The sequence below is a fragment of the Eubalaena glacialis genome, chromosome 1 (assembly GCF_028564815.1).
Source record: "Eubalaena glacialis isolate mEubGla1 chromosome 1, mEubGla1.1.hap2.+ XY, whole genome shotgun sequence".
Lineage (NCBI taxonomy): Eukaryota > Metazoa > Chordata > Mammalia > Artiodactyla > Balaenidae > Eubalaena > Eubalaena glacialis.
Genome location: NC_083716.1, coordinates 42,394,028 through 42,409,677, shown reverse-complemented (window position 1 = coordinate 42,409,677; position 15,650 = coordinate 42,394,028). Strand labels below are relative to the sequence as shown.

General features: G+C 32.4%; 1 protein-coding gene across 8 annotated transcripts in view; it reads left to right on the top strand.

Annotated features, from left to right (window-relative positions):
• Nucleotides 1–12,704, top strand: part of PCDH15 (protocadherin related 15) — a 712,410-nt gene extending 699,706 nt beyond the window's left edge. For 3 of the 8 annotated variants that reach the window (XM_061195806.1, XM_061195815.1, XM_061195824.1), the window contains 2 exons: nt 8,645–8,753; nt 12,156–12,704. In XM_061195806.1, the coding sequence (XP_061051789.1) occupies nt 8,645–8,753; nt 12,156–12,704 (658 nt within the window). Of the gene's footprint in view, nt 1–889; nt 909–2,571; nt 2,611–7,707; nt 7,779–8,644; nt 8,754–9,767; nt 10,629–12,155 lie in introns of those variants that run through there. The other 5 variants (XM_061195799.1, XM_061195791.1, XM_061195775.1 and 2 more) reach the window with 3 other exon arrangements.
• Nucleotides 12,705–15,650: the final 2,946 nt, after the last annotated feature.

The window sequence follows — 15,650 nt, the reverse complement described above, 5'->3', positions numbered from 1 at the left end:
TAAGCAGACTTATTTTTTAAAGTCCTTGAAATATTTTAAATAAATTTTCTACAGATTGTTTTGCTGAACTTTAGAAAGTCTTCATAATAAATCTTCATTGCAATTGTTTATTAATTTCATATAGCATAGTCAACAGCACCAGTTTTATATTTTAGGTCAAGTGTTTAATGAATAATAAATGAAAAATCTTCATAATTAATGACATTCAACACTGAAAAGATTCCATGCTTTTTTCCCTCTCAAGTACAGTCAACTGTTTCACTTACTTGTCCATTTAACTTTATAATCTTTAGGTAATATTGAATGTTTGGCTATTATATCTCTAAAAACTCTTTTACTTCATGTTTAATAATGTAATTGACCTTTAAAGGCTAGTCAATATTTTGCATTTATTATTTTTAGAATAATTTGACACAAAAAAGTCTTACAAACATTTGGAAGAATATGTTCTAGTCATGGAGATATTTTTTTTTTGTCCTGTACCAACATGTTTTTCATGTATGAAGCATATCTTTTCCCCAAATGAGTATCTTACATGTATCAAGACTTGTTTAGGACAGACATGATGTAGAATATTTTTAATACCACTGATCATAACAGAGTCAAAGTATGTTATTATACACCATTGAGATAAAATAGATTGTGAATGGTTTGGTGTTCATATGGAATGAGGGTCTGGAGTGATAATTATTTTTAATAATGCAGGCATGAAACCTTGATTCTCCTGTCTTGATACTGCCACAAAATATATTTCTCACTGAGACAACATTTTAGAAAAATTTACCTTCTCAGTTTTTCTCTGATTTTCTTAAATTACCCTTATCTATAATTCTATTTAATCTGAAAATCCAAGATGTTTAATACTGATTTCTTCGTTTCTGCCTTGCAGGAGAGGTTATACATCAGAGGTAAGGGCTTTATGGTGTTATGTTACATTATAAGCTTATTAGGACAATATTTATGTTATAGGCAGGACTGATTTACATTCTTTCAAAATGAGGGTATTTTCATTTATTTTAACAAAACTTATACGTATGCTTTGCTATTTATTTTCTTGTATATTTGTTGCTTCTTTGTTTTGGGGTTTTATGTCTATTATTCAATGGGTGAACAAAGATAAACTGCCGACCTTTTCAAAGATAAATTTATTTTTTCCTGAATTATTATCTCTCAATATTGTGACATTCCTCCAAATTTATTTTTCTAAGACTATAAATCTAATCTAGAAACTGTTTCTAATTTAGATACTTTTTTTTTTTAATCAGTCCAAGGCTCATTCCTACCATGTTTGAGCTTGAGCTTTTGAAGAGTTAAAAACAAGTCAGACTATTAGAAAGCTGTGGCTTTTCTTTGTGTTAATTTGACTCTCAGTCTACAGAGAAGATACTGGGCATTCTGGCCAATGGTATTTGGTGAATAATACTGTAAGTGGTGCTATCAATGAATCACTGAGAAGTTAGTATGGTTTGGCATACAGCTCTTCAGTTAAGAGAATGAAATAAGCATATGACCTAATTGGCTAACAGTTTAGAATTCATACGACCTAGGTTTTCTGTAAATCAAAATGAATGCATTTAAGAAAAACTGATTTTCAGGAATAATTATAATGGCTAACAGATTGAATCAGAATATCTCTAACTTCAACTTCCTACCCCTTTAAGTGAATACCTTAACTGCACTAACTCATTAACATCTGTATCATGGAAAATCTATCCCTTCAGTCAAATAGTTGTTCTATTGGCCATTTCAAACAGTTGGTTCATTGGTAGGATTATCTCCCTTAACTTCTCTGCCCGCTTTCCCAATGCTTACTTTAAGATTTATGTTGTATAACTATTCCCCTCAAAAGTTGAGAAGCCAAAATTTGAATTGTGTATCTTGTTTTCATCTGGTTAAAGTATAAATTATCATGAAACAGATCAATAGAGACTGTGTTTTTTGAAAAATATGGGTGAAATGGGGGGCAGTGGGAAATGATCTCTGCAAAAACTGAGGAAGGACAATTTCTTTAATCACAAAAGAATTTCTGAAAACGTGCTTAATGCTTGAGTTCAAGCAATCCACATTTTGGTAAAAAGAAAAATGGGGAGCATGTCTTAAATATAATGATGAATATATTACAACCATGTAATTATTTTGTGTGCCCTACCCTTCTTCCTCATGAACCTGATTATATATAATATGACTGGGGAGAAAAAAAGAGGGGCAATTTAAACAAGGTTAAATTTGCTAAAAAGAATTGTGTGATACTTAAAGTGCTTCAGAACCATAAATGACTCTTTGTACTATGAAGCTTAAACCAAAAAATTATTTATAGATTTTTATTTATTAAGGTTATTAGCTTTGATGTTAATTAAAACAATGATGAAATTAAAGCACATTAATTATGTTCTAACATTAATAGTCAAAATGTTATTTAATGCTGTTAGTAGCTATCACATGAATAATAAATCATAACCCAAGGTAACCAGTTTTAAGCTGTGGCCTTTTTTTCTCTCTTTTCAATGATAATCTACTTTTTCCACCTGAATTATTTTCTAAACCTCTTTCTATTTTACTTTCCTTTGGCAGCAACAACAACTGCTGAGGCCTTCTCTCCTTAAACCAGAGGTATCAATTTTTTTTCTTTTCAACCTTCACTGAGTCTTGACAATACTTTATGTGACTTCGAGGCCCATCTAACATGTGGGCAGAGTGGGTGGCTGCCAGTATGGCATAATTTTACAAGGAAGAGAAGAGGTGTTTTTAAATTAAAACAAATAAGCAAATACATAAGCAAGCCAATCACCTCTCTGCTGTTTTCTGGTGACTGAAATTCCAAATTTTTAGCTTCATTCTCTGGGAATTGGATAAATAAGACCTTTGTTCCTATTAAAAACAAGCAATCATTAAATGAAGGGAGTCATGAACCTGATCTGTCAGTTATCTCAGTGAATCTAAATTCATCAGAACTGTTCTTGAGATCAGATTTAGGTTAGGCAAAGTCTGAAGAAAGAATGCTGATTATCTGTGCTGAAATCACAAAGGTAGAAATTGGGTTGTGATAAACAGACTTTAATCATTGAAATGTGATTCAAAATACTGCCTTTGGGCACATGTCTGTTTTAAGATGCCTATGACATTTTCTTCTGCAAGAAGAAAAAAGATATTTGGAGTTATATAATAAATGCATATCATTTTTATTTATTTATTTATTATTTGTATATACTTCCTAAATAAAAAACATATATATTAAAGTTAATTTTAAATATCTCCTTACTTTGGAAAATTTAGTATTTTATAAGCTCCACTTAAAAAAATTATTCCTTTATTCCTATTTCTCAACAACAGAATCTTAACTTTGCTAAAGACAGGCATTTTGTGGTTAGAATTTACTCCCCAAAGTTGAGAGGTTGAGTGACAGGAATATTCAACTTTTATACATTTTATCAAAAATTTCCATGGAGACTTCTCCATAGACTGTTGAATCTGATAACTCAGAGTTAAAATCCAAATGCCAGTTACTGGATGTAAGGCCTTAGTCAAGCTATGTATCCTCCTAAGCATCAATTTCATCTTTTATAGAATGTTGGCAGTAATATTTAATATATAAGCTCCTAGCTCAGCAACTGGAATATAGTGGGAAGAAATTCAGTAAATGGTAGTTATTTTTCTTGTTTTGTTTGCATCAGTATAAACTTTTATACTTTGGTCAATAAGATACTAGGTTAATTCTATGTGTGTGTGGTCAGCAAAAATGAATTTTTAAAATAACATTAAGCATTTGATCTGCCCTAAAAGCACCTTTTAGTAAGCTACTTAGCATGATTTTCTAAACTCTAGGATTTACCTGCTAAGTGGATGGCAACAGGGACTGTGTGGAACAGCAAAAAAGGCCACTATTCCACTATTTTTTCGGGCTGACTTAAGGAGCTTAATGGTCACCAAGTCCTTCCTCCATTTTCTTTTTTTCTGGGTGGTGGACGTATCCAAGACCGACCCTTCAGAGTATTCCTTTCTACTAGCTCCTATCTCTCCCTACAGACTATAGAGTGACAGATTAAATCTATGATTGAGTTTCCTGGGTTCTTCCCCAGTTGCTCTATCCTTCTATTGTATTTTTTAAAGTCATTTGATGCCAGATATATATTGTAGCTAGCAAGAGCTGAGTTTCATTTACTGTTCAGAGAAAAAGTACGTGTCTGTAAAGAAAATTGATTCTTTTAAAATCTGAAATCCACTCAGTTGCATTATGTTTCCATAAATATTTTTCATTATTGCTAAAAGTTATTAGAATTCAACTTCAAAACCTTTGTTTTTTTTTAAATTGTTGTAAGAACACATAACTTGAGCTCTTTCTTCTTAAATTTTTAAGTTCGCAATACAGTATTGTTAGCTATAAGCAGAATGCTGCACAGCAATCTCTAAACTTTTTCATCTTGCTTAATTGAAACTTTAGACCTGTTACATAGCAACTCCACATTTCCCCCTCTCCCCATCCCCTGGCAACCATCATTTTACTTTCTGCTTCTCTGAGATTGACTATTTTAGATACCACATGTAAGTGAAGTCATGCAGCATTTGCCCTTCTGTGACTGGCTTATTTCACTTAGCACAGTGTTCTCAAGGTTCATCCATGTGGTAGCATATGGCAAAAGTTCCTTCTTTTTTTTTTTTTTTGAAGGCTGAATAATACTCCGTTATGTACCACATTTTCTTTATACATTCTTCCATTGATGGACATTTAGGTTTCAACTTCAAAATCATTTGGCAGTCTTTGCTCAGTCTCCCTATGTATTAGATAAAACATGCATTGGTCAAGTAGTTAAGTATTACTTCTGAGACCTATTTGCTTCATTTAAACCAGTATAATTACGTTGGGTTTTGGATGCCTCAAAAGTCTAAGCCTACCAATATGAAACGTGTATTTTTTAAAGTATTTAATTTGAATAAGTCAAATTTAGACTTTAACTTTGTCCCAAGTTCTTATTGGTCTGAATTGGCTTCCTACAATAAACCTTTTCCTACAATAAACATTTTTATTGGAAATAAAACTGCAGACATAAAATCATATAGTGCAGCAAAATGAATCTTTACAGAGTGCTCATGCCCTACTAGCTCTCCAGAAGCCCCTCCATGTTAACACTCAGATATTATTTCTCCTTTCCCTAACCACTCACCTAGCTTCTTTTTTCCCAAGATAAATATTTAATACATATATTTAATTTCAGCTTTATCGAGGTATAAGTGACAAATTAAATTGTAAGATATTTCAAGTGTCCATTGTGGTGATTTGACATATGTATACACTGTGAAAAGACTAACACATGCTTCCTCACATATTTATCTTTTTTTTAATTTTTATTTTTTTGGTGAGAATATTTAAGTTGTACTCTTTCAGCAAATTTCAGTCATACAGTACAGTGTTACCAACTGTAGTCACCATGTTTTATATTAGACGCTCAGACCTTGTTCATCTTATAGCTGAAAATTTGGACACTTTCACTAACCTCTCCCTATTTCCTCCACTCAGCAAGCACTTTTCTACTCTGTTTCTATGAGTTTGGCTTTTAATTTGGTTTTTTATTTTCAGATTCCACATATAAGTAATACCGTACAGTATTTGTATCTCTCTGTCTGGCTTGTTTCACTTAGCATAATGCCTTCAAGGTTCATTTCATGTTGTCATCACAAATGGCATGAGTTCCTTCTAAATAGAGCTGTTTATTGCTCAGTAGCAGCAATATTGTAGCCAATGAGGTTTTCCCAAAGTGTGATTACTGCTAATTGAAAACTTTTTACCTGGCTTCTAACACCTAGATTGGTTTGTCTGTTTCTGAAGTTTATATAAATAGAATAATATAGACTCATGTTTCATTTTGTACCTGACTTCCTTTGCTCATCATTCTGTTGGGGAGATTGATCTCTGCTGTGTGATGTAGTAGTGTGCTTATCTCATGGACTTTTGCATCAGTTTCAGTTTTGGGCTGTTACAAATGATGTATTTTGGTGAACAATTTTACATATATATGTTGGGCACATAGACTGAACTAAATTGAATTTCTGTGAAAAGAGATGCATAGATTTGACTTCGGTATTATTCCCAAACATTTCTCAAATGGTTTTGCTAATTTATAATCCCTCCAGAAGTATATGAGAGCTCCATGTCCCTGACACAACATGGTATTGCTGATCTATTTATCTCTCTATCTATCTATCTATATATATATTTACTTTTAGTTAATCTTGTAAACTGAATCCTTTTTAACATCAAAACTGGATTCCTTTGCAATTAATTCACAAAGTATTTGTAACCACAAATTCATCAGAGAGTACATTTAGTAGAGGAATTGCAAACTTATAAAAATCTAAGGCAGTGATGTAAATGAACAGAGTTTATTCAATGTAAAAAAAAAAAAAGAGCAGATGGGGCATCCTATTTTGACTGGGGGTGTAGATGTAGATGTAAGGTAGTCTGGTTGAGAATACAGCAGTAACCAGGAGAAAACATGATTGCTTTAAGGAGTAGTACCACCAACTAAATTCATGAAGTATAAAAATATGAGCCCAGTGTTGCCATCTTTTTATTTTTTGAGAGAAATCAAAACTCAGATCTTTAATAGCATTTTCTGATTAGCATTTGGGCAACTAATCACTTTTTTAAAATGATATTTGCCAAACAAAGCACAAATGAAGGCTATTGTCCATTTCCATCATGCAGGCTGTGAATTTCCACACTTTTTAAATGATATATTAGTGTCCACAGAGGACTTTTTTTCCTGACTCGTACTATACCTGGATCAACAAAATTAGTTCTTATGAATAGTAGATGATCTTAGAAATAAGTATCCACTGGTTTTCCTGTGGATACCTATACATTTTTCCTTCTTCCCTTTTCTTACTTCATTGCAAATTAATTTGGTTAAACCTTGGCAGTTCAACTTATTTAAATGTTAAAATAGAGTTAAAGAGGGAAATACAGTGAAATTGAATTTAATAGTTATTTAAAGCGAGTTCTATATGTATGTCTCAGGAAAAATATCTTTCCATAAGTGTAGAGTGACAAAAATCAATATTGTCTGGAATTTAGAACTGGAAACCTCGAAAGGGCCTATTGTCTGACAAATTTCTTTAAAAATAAAATTAAATTCAGAATTAGCAGTATGTTTTAAAATGTAAATATCCTTGGGATATATCGCACATTAGCACATTTTTTATTAATGTATAAATGATTATTTTCAGATCCTTTCATAAGAATAGCATTTGATGAATGGAAGAGCTCTAGATACTAGAAAATTGTTATCAGGATGATGAAACAGTGCTGAAGATAATGTTATAATTTTCTTCAAGGCTAAAGTGTATTAGTAATGTGTTAAATAGATTGAAATATTAACTATTGATAGTTTTAAAAATTATCTAAGAACAAATGATATGCTTATCTGTTATCTTTAACAGGTTTACCATTAGACAAAATTTACTTTCCCCCTCCTCAGTTCTAATAGCATAACTTAATTTTGTGTAAAAGAGTTACAGCCAAATATATATATATATATATATATATATATATACATATATATATAATTTGAATATGTTTAACTAACATTTGTAATTAAAGTTATTTTGACAGCAGTGTTTTGAGTCATCGAATACTAGGTCTGGAAATCTGACATTGACCTGAAATGTGATAAGAACTTATTTTCAAATGTGATTTCTCTTTTTGAATAATAGGAGTTATCCATGGAGTCTGGAATTGATCCTGGCCAGGAATATGGACAAGATTATTACAGTTATGAGCATGGGTACATCTTCAGATTTTTTATCCAGTATCTTAATATTTTTATAAATAATAAGGTGTTATTAAATGATTATTATTATTAGCATTTTTATGAGTGTCATTTCATCAGTTTCATTTTTGAAAATGAGTTATGTATCTAGTTTTAGCTTCAATCAAGTTTAACCATGTTTCTATATTGAATTCTGTTTTGATGTTTATATTGATATTGGCTACAACTTGAAAAATGCAATAAAATTATTCAAATTATTTAAATGAGAAATAGATGTCAAACATATTTGCTCAATTCCTGAATTCACCATTTCTTTCATATGAGATATTTAACATTTTATCTAACCAATCAGCCTCAAGATTTGCCCAAGAGAAATGAAGAAGAAAACATACTTTAGAATCCAGTAGTAAGCATTTCGAAAGTCAGTTCTACACACATAAGTTAACTGCTTTCTAAACATACAGTAGAGGAAAATAAAGACCATTACGGATCATATTTGAAGCAGATTTTTACTATAAACTTAGAGAATTTATGTTTTGAATAAGCTATCATACTTTCAGAAAGAACCAATTTGGCGCCCTAAATTCTTCAGTTAGTCAAGGAAAAATATTCCTTTCTCTTCACTCTAGTCTCTCCTAAAACTTAAATCTGAAATAACTGTTTTTCTTGTTATTCCAGGGTACCATTATGGCAAAAGTCATTGATCATCAGGTTGTAGTTCTTTCTCTATGATTTTGTAACTAGTTTACAAGGAGCCCAACAGGTGCTGTATAAATAAATATCTGTTGATTGAATGATGAAGAAAAAGAAGAAAACAGAGATCAGTCATGGTTATACAGATCAAATGAAAAACTGCTTAAAGTTGTAAGTTTCTGTTACAGGTATGAAATGCCTCAATATGGAAGTCGCCGTCGTTTGTTACCACCAACTGGACAAGAGGAATATGGTGAGGTGGTTGGCGAAGCTGAGGAGGAATATGAGGAGGAAGAGGTAATTACTGTAATTTTTTAATGTAATGTTAATATTTCAAGAATAATATTTTTTAGCCCTATTTGAATAGCAGGCTACAAAACATTTCAAAAATCAGAAATCCTATTCACTTAGTAGTTGATTTCCATAGAACAATTTAATAACGCTAACCATTCCATTGCCTTGTCTATAGAAAGAAATTATTTTTATATAAGTTTTATTTATTTCTATAAAACATTAAACACTTGGAATAAAGCCACAATAAAATTTATATTTTATAAAATCCTAAATGTTATTCCATAAAGATAATATTATAATCAAATATGTTAAAAAGTATTTTGCAAAACAAAATGCTCCCACATTGTCTAGCAAACCTAAAAATCATGAAAAAGTGCAATATCAATCTTTTAATTATAAGAGAAAAATAAAACCACCAGTATTCTTAATGGAATTACATCATTTAAGTTTAAATTACCATAATTCATCTATATCAAATTCTTATACTTTGCCTGAAATATTTATTTGGAATACTTATCCAAAAATTTTAAAGAAAAAAGTTTTAATGTCACTGTAGTTTTACCCTGTTCAAAATTTTAAAAATAGTCAGATTTTACATTAGCTATTCAGATAAGCTATCATAAGTTCCTGATTGCTTAAAATTTTGTTAAAGCAAATACATAAAACTATTAATCAAAGTCTAGGGATGGGAGAGGGAAGAGGTAATGATTAATATTTCTTTCTCCTTTGATCTAAGGTGCAAAATAAATTTTGAATAAGAAAAAATGAGAAAGCATTAAATTTTGGTATTATAAGGTATAAGCTAAAATAAAATAATTTACATTTACTTGAACACCTTCTGTCTATATGCAGTGGGGATAAACAGTAGGGAATTGTGTGATTGTTCTGTGAAACCAGTTTTATAACTTGCATGAAGCTGTCAGCCTGCAGATTCACTCTTGCTTAACTTGTGTGAGACACGGTCACATAATAACCATTCCCCAGCTGACACTTCAATTGCATTTTCATGATTTTCAGGAAAAGGCAAAGAAAGTTAAAAAACCAAAAGTTGAAATTAGAGAGCCTAGTGAGGAGGAAGAAGTAGTTGTCACTATTGAAAAGCCACCAGCAGCTGAGCCAACATATACGACGTGGAAGAGAGCCAGGATATTCCCCATGATTTTTAAGAAAGTTAGAGGACTAGCTGATAGAAGAGGCATCATTGACCTTGAGGATGAAGAGTGGCAGAGACGCCTTGAGGCAGAAGATAAAGATTATTTGAAACTAACAGTGGACCAAGAGGAAGCTACAGAAAGCACAGTAGAGTCGGAGGAGGAATCCTCAAGCGACTATACTGAATACAGTGAAGAGGAATCCGAGTTCAGTGAGTCTGAGACGACAGAAGAGGAGTCTGAGACAGAGACACCCTCTGGGGAGGAAGAAAGTTCTACCCCTGAATCAGAAGAATCGGAATCCACGGAGTCAGAAGGAGAAAAGGCAGGGAAGAACATTTTTCTTGCAAGAAGAAGGCCCATTGCTGAAGAGGTCAAGAAAGTCAAAGATAGAAAAGAGGAGCTACCTGAAGAGCCAGAAGAACGGAACGTGGAAGAAGAGGAGGAACGCCCAGCAGAAGAACAGGAAAGTGAGCTGGCCCCTGTGGAAGAGCCCACAGACCTCGAATCTCAAGACATCACTGAGGAGGGCAGTGCAGAATCAGCTTCAGTGGAAGGAGGTGTGGAAAGTGAGGAGGAGTCAGAATCGGGTAGGAGTAGCAGTAGTAGTGAAAGTCAGTCTGGAGGTCCTTGGGGCTTTCAGGTGCCAGAGTATGACCCAAGCAAGCGAGCAAACCAAAAGAAGTCTCCAGGAGCAAGCTCAGAAGGTTACAACACAGCACTTTAAAAGAGATCACAGTAGGTGAAAGTTTTGCAGTGATGAGTGCTCTTGTGTGCAGTGCCTTCTGTGTGTTCTCTGAAATGACATTTGAAGGGGAGGAAATTGATCATGATTCTTATCTGACTTAAGATTTAGAAGCATGCCAGAGAAGTGAATGTATATGCTATCCAAACAGATTTGTATATCAGAATATATTAGGGTAAATCTGACTGATCTTTCCTATATTAGTAATTCAGAAGACATGCAATCAGTTACTCAGTATTTAATATTTCATACTGTGATTTCTGTTAATGCAATGTGGCATTATGTATTGCCAGTGATGCTCTGACTACTGGAATGGACTATATGAATATATATTATATATATATATATATATATATATATATATACACACACATACACAGTGGTTTTGTATCATCCTAAATCCTTAGGACAAGCTGTAACAAATGAGATCTCTACAAGTCTACTTTTGCATATATGTACATTTCAAATGGCAAACATATTATCAAAAATATCATGAACATGTTCAATTAGGTTTATAGCTGGCAGTTTCAAATAAATATTAGAAGTTAAATGATATAAATTTTAAAAAATAAAAGTTATTACCATTTCCTTTCTGTTGTGGATAGGAATTAAAGTGGATTTAGAAAAAAAATTGAATTGTAACAGTTATAAATTTTTTTTCTGGGTAACATAATAATTTTGAAATATATACCTGGAAATCCAAAATCATGGCTTACTTAGTGCAACATGTTGGTACTTCACATATCCCAAAAATGGCAATACTATTTTAAGAATAACCAAGTAGTTTTTCACCTCTGCACCTTGTCATTTCTAATGTGGATTGGTAAAAGAAAAATAAATTTGTGAAAATTTCCATTGTGTTCCAGTTGCTTACTAAAGGAAAATTTACAATCATTAGTTTTCTGTTTTATGTATTACAAAATAAATTGTGCAGGATGGGAAGATATTTTCTTTTAAGTTAACATATATTTAAATGGGATGATCCAGAAAACGAGGACGCTTCAAGTGAATAAATGCATCAAATTATACAAAAAGTTTGGCTAATAATAGAGGATTAATTAAGAATTACAATATTGTAGGTTTAAAAATATCTTTAAAATATTGGGAATGGAAGTATTAGCATGAACAGAATATACTAATAATGCTGGGTTTTCCTTTCAATTTAACTTTCCTGAAAAGTATAGCAACTGTCAAAGAATGGATCGGATTCTTAAATATAACCAATATACTTTTTTTTTTCCACAGTATAGCAATAATTTGATCTAAAATAATACAAGTACTTCCTGAAATGTCTACTTTCCAATCTAGCAACTTTTTTCAGAAGTTAAGCTCTCAAACCAATGAAGAATTTGTGGAAAAGAAACTGATGTTAATAAAAAGGTTCTTCCCTCTACCTCTTGAGTTGTTACTTTTGATAGCTTTCTGTCAAAGGTTTTGAATTTTGCAGGCATTGTAATCTTTACCCTTTTAATTCCTTTGATAATGATTCATGCTTTTTTATTTTGACAGTGGGCAAGAAAAAGAATGATAAAGTTAGTTGTTGATCGAGAGTATGAAAGTAGCTCAGCTGGAGAAGACAGTGCTCCTGAATGTCAGAGAAACCGTCTTCACAATCCTAAAATCCACAGTAATATCAATGGCAATATATACATTGCACAGAATGGCTCTGTGGTGAGAACCCGCCGTGCCTGCCTCACCGATAACTTAAAAGTTACTTCCCCTGTTCGATTGGGGAGGCACTTTAAGAAACTAGACAAGTTGGCAGTGACACATGAGGAGAATGTCCCCTTGAACACATTATCGAAGGGGCCATTTTCTACTGAGAAAATGAACACAAGACCAACTCTGGTTACATTTGCCCCTTGCCACGTGGGGACTGACAGTACAACAGTGAAGCCTTTGGGGAACAGGCTGAAAAGCACAGTTGAACAGGAGTCCATGGTTGACAGTAAGAACATCAAGGAGGTTCTGGATTTCCATAGTGACCACTCGTCAGATGACGAGGAGCTTTGGATGGGTCCCTGGAACAACCTCCATATACCAATGACAAAACTGTGACTGATTTTTTTTTTAAAGTTATTTTAATTTTTACTTCAGTTTTTAATAAACTGCCCTTTTTATTGTCACCGAGAAAACAACGTATGGGATTTATATCGTGCACACAAGCTAAAACATTGAACAACAGGCTTTAAAGTTTAAAAAGAGACAGATTTACACTCACATTTGTATCAACTAATTGTTCTTCCCAAATATCTTTTTGGACAGACTCTCAATTCACTATATAACATCATTTAAACATTTAGCTGTTTTGTTGGGCCTTGAAATTTTTTTCATTTTAATAAAGAAGAAATAATTTACTAAATAATCATTTATATTTTGTTGATTAACATAGATTACTTTTCATCTCTAGCTTCACGGAACTTGTTTTGGTGCATGTAATTTTACTTTTCATAAAAAATGGGAAAAATTTATATTAGAGGATTTTACAGGTAACAGGTTTATACAGTTGCTGTCTATACCATCCTGATTTTTTAAATGAAAGATTGAATTACAAAGAGTGATAGTTAATGTGGGGATCTTCTGTAAATTATGTAGAATCATGGGCCTATTTTCCTTATTGTCCAATAGAAAGTTTTTCAGATTTTTCGTATGTATATGTTGACCTATTAAACAACACTTGAAGTCGTATCTCTTTTAGAAATATCATTTACAATTTTCCCTGGTGTGCACCCCACACTCTGTAAACACTCTAACCATACCAATCATAATAGGCAATTTAGTGTAGCCTTTTGAAGTTAAATAATTATTTGGAGCATCAGAGCAAAAGCTTCCTGAGGCAAGAAAGGGTCAAATAGGCAGTAATGCATCTAGAACCACAATTTCAGTATGGAAAGTACAGTAAGATCAGAGAAGTCTCACATTAATGCCACCGAACATGAATATTTTATTAACTCAGTATAAAGGAATTTGGCAGGATCAAGAATTTATATAATATGTGAAATGCCAATAAAGGCTGTAAATTCATAGCTTCAAACATATTATAGTATTTCACTTTTCCCAGCTCCAGTTTATTCATAAAATATTTTAATGCACATAATGTTTATGTGCATAAAATGCAGACCAGAAAATGATCGCCTGGGTCCATTTTTTTAATCAAAGAACACAGTCTTGATTTTTCACCATTGAACAAAGCATAGTGTTTCACCATTAACAGAAATGAAAAAAAAAATATCCTTTCAGAAAAAAATCCCCCAAACTTGCCTTGTGTGTTGCATTCTCTCCAGATATAAAAAGGATGAAGCAATATAATTTAAGAGAATTCAGAATTTTATTATGGCTTAGTATTTTATAGATGTAGCTCACTTCAAATTTTGCACAGTGTTGACCAAGTTCAGATTTCAATAAAATTCTCTCATGCGAGCATATTATATGGTTGAAAGATTGAATAATGTGTTACTATCTATTTCCCTCCTACATGGTTCATATTTTAAAACTTGTTTATTATAATGCTATTTCCTTATTTCCAAAGTGAACAAATTGTATGTAACTTAACTTACATGAGTAGTATGTTGTTTTAATTTCAAATTTCAAAAAATATTTGAGATCTAATACGGTAACATCTCATTTATCTGACATTACTGGAAATTAATGCATTCTACACTCTTGCCAGAAAAACTATCAGCATTAACTGGGAGCTTATTAGAAATATAGAGTCTTGCCCACACCCCCAGGTCTGCTAAGCAAGAATCCATGTTCTCACAAGATGGCAAGGTGGTTTGTATGCATATTAACTTTTGAGAAGTAATTACCATTAATACCATTAAACTTACTTAGAGGCTTACTCCTTGAAACACCAAAGCAATTGTTTTTAGTATAAAATATTTTGGATAGAAGTTATATTAAGCATATTGTGTTTTCCTACGTGCTCAATCAGAAATCACTAAATATAAGTTAATAATTTCCTTATGTCCCAGGGTCATCTCAATTAGCATCCTGGTATTCTTTCTGCATATAGCTTATGTTGTTTTTTTTTCTTTCTCCAATTTCAGGCTGTGATATTTAACTAATTTTGTCACTGTGCCTCTCTCTAAAACTCATCTTCCAGTTTACTTTGAATCTTCTGGTGAGAAAGTTTGTGTCTTTCTTTGTTTTGCTTGTTATTGAAAAATCATTAAAACCCAAGATAGGGATAAGGTATGTGGATTCAAGCAAAAGTCTTGTGATTCTAAGAAGCTTTTCAGGGTCACTATTGGGATCTGAGCACTGTTCTTGAAATCTGAAAGTTGGCAGAAGACTAATATCCTGATATATGAGATGTCGCTGTATTTTAATGTTCAGTTTTTACAAGGAAATATGCAAAATATTTCCAGCTACTTAGCAGACATATTTCAGCCATTTCAAGTTGACCAGTTCAGTAAAAACAATCATGAAGTTAATATGTCCCTAAGTTAGTGGACATACCTAAAGATAAGCAGTATTTACACAGAGTAGCCAAATCAAATATTTGCTCAGTATATTTTGAGGTAAAGTATACATTGCAGCAAAAGCATTACCAACTAACAGCATAAATCAGGACTGATTGAATAGTAACTTTGATAGGACTTTATTCTATAAAACTCTGACTCAAGATTAAAATTGTGGAATCCAGGGGAGATATTCAAGTATGTTTAAGTTTAAGAATACTTCATGTAAATGATGTTTCTGTGTAAATGTTTATAAAGAAAGTGGTGGTTATTTTTCCTAGATGGGTATAGCAATTTTTTGTGGTGGTTCTTAATCAGCACCAGCTTTCAATCAGTCAGAAGAAACAGCAGATCTTGGCTGGTTAAGATGAGAACAGACTGGTATGACTATAATATTGCTAAACCTGTTGATTTCAAGAGAAGGCCTTGTTGGCATGAAGGGCAAGGCAAGGAAAATGAAAAAATAGATTCGAGGTGACATAGGACATTTGTGACTCAAAGATCATGAAATCACAGAGGCTAATCTCTCTCTCTCAACTTC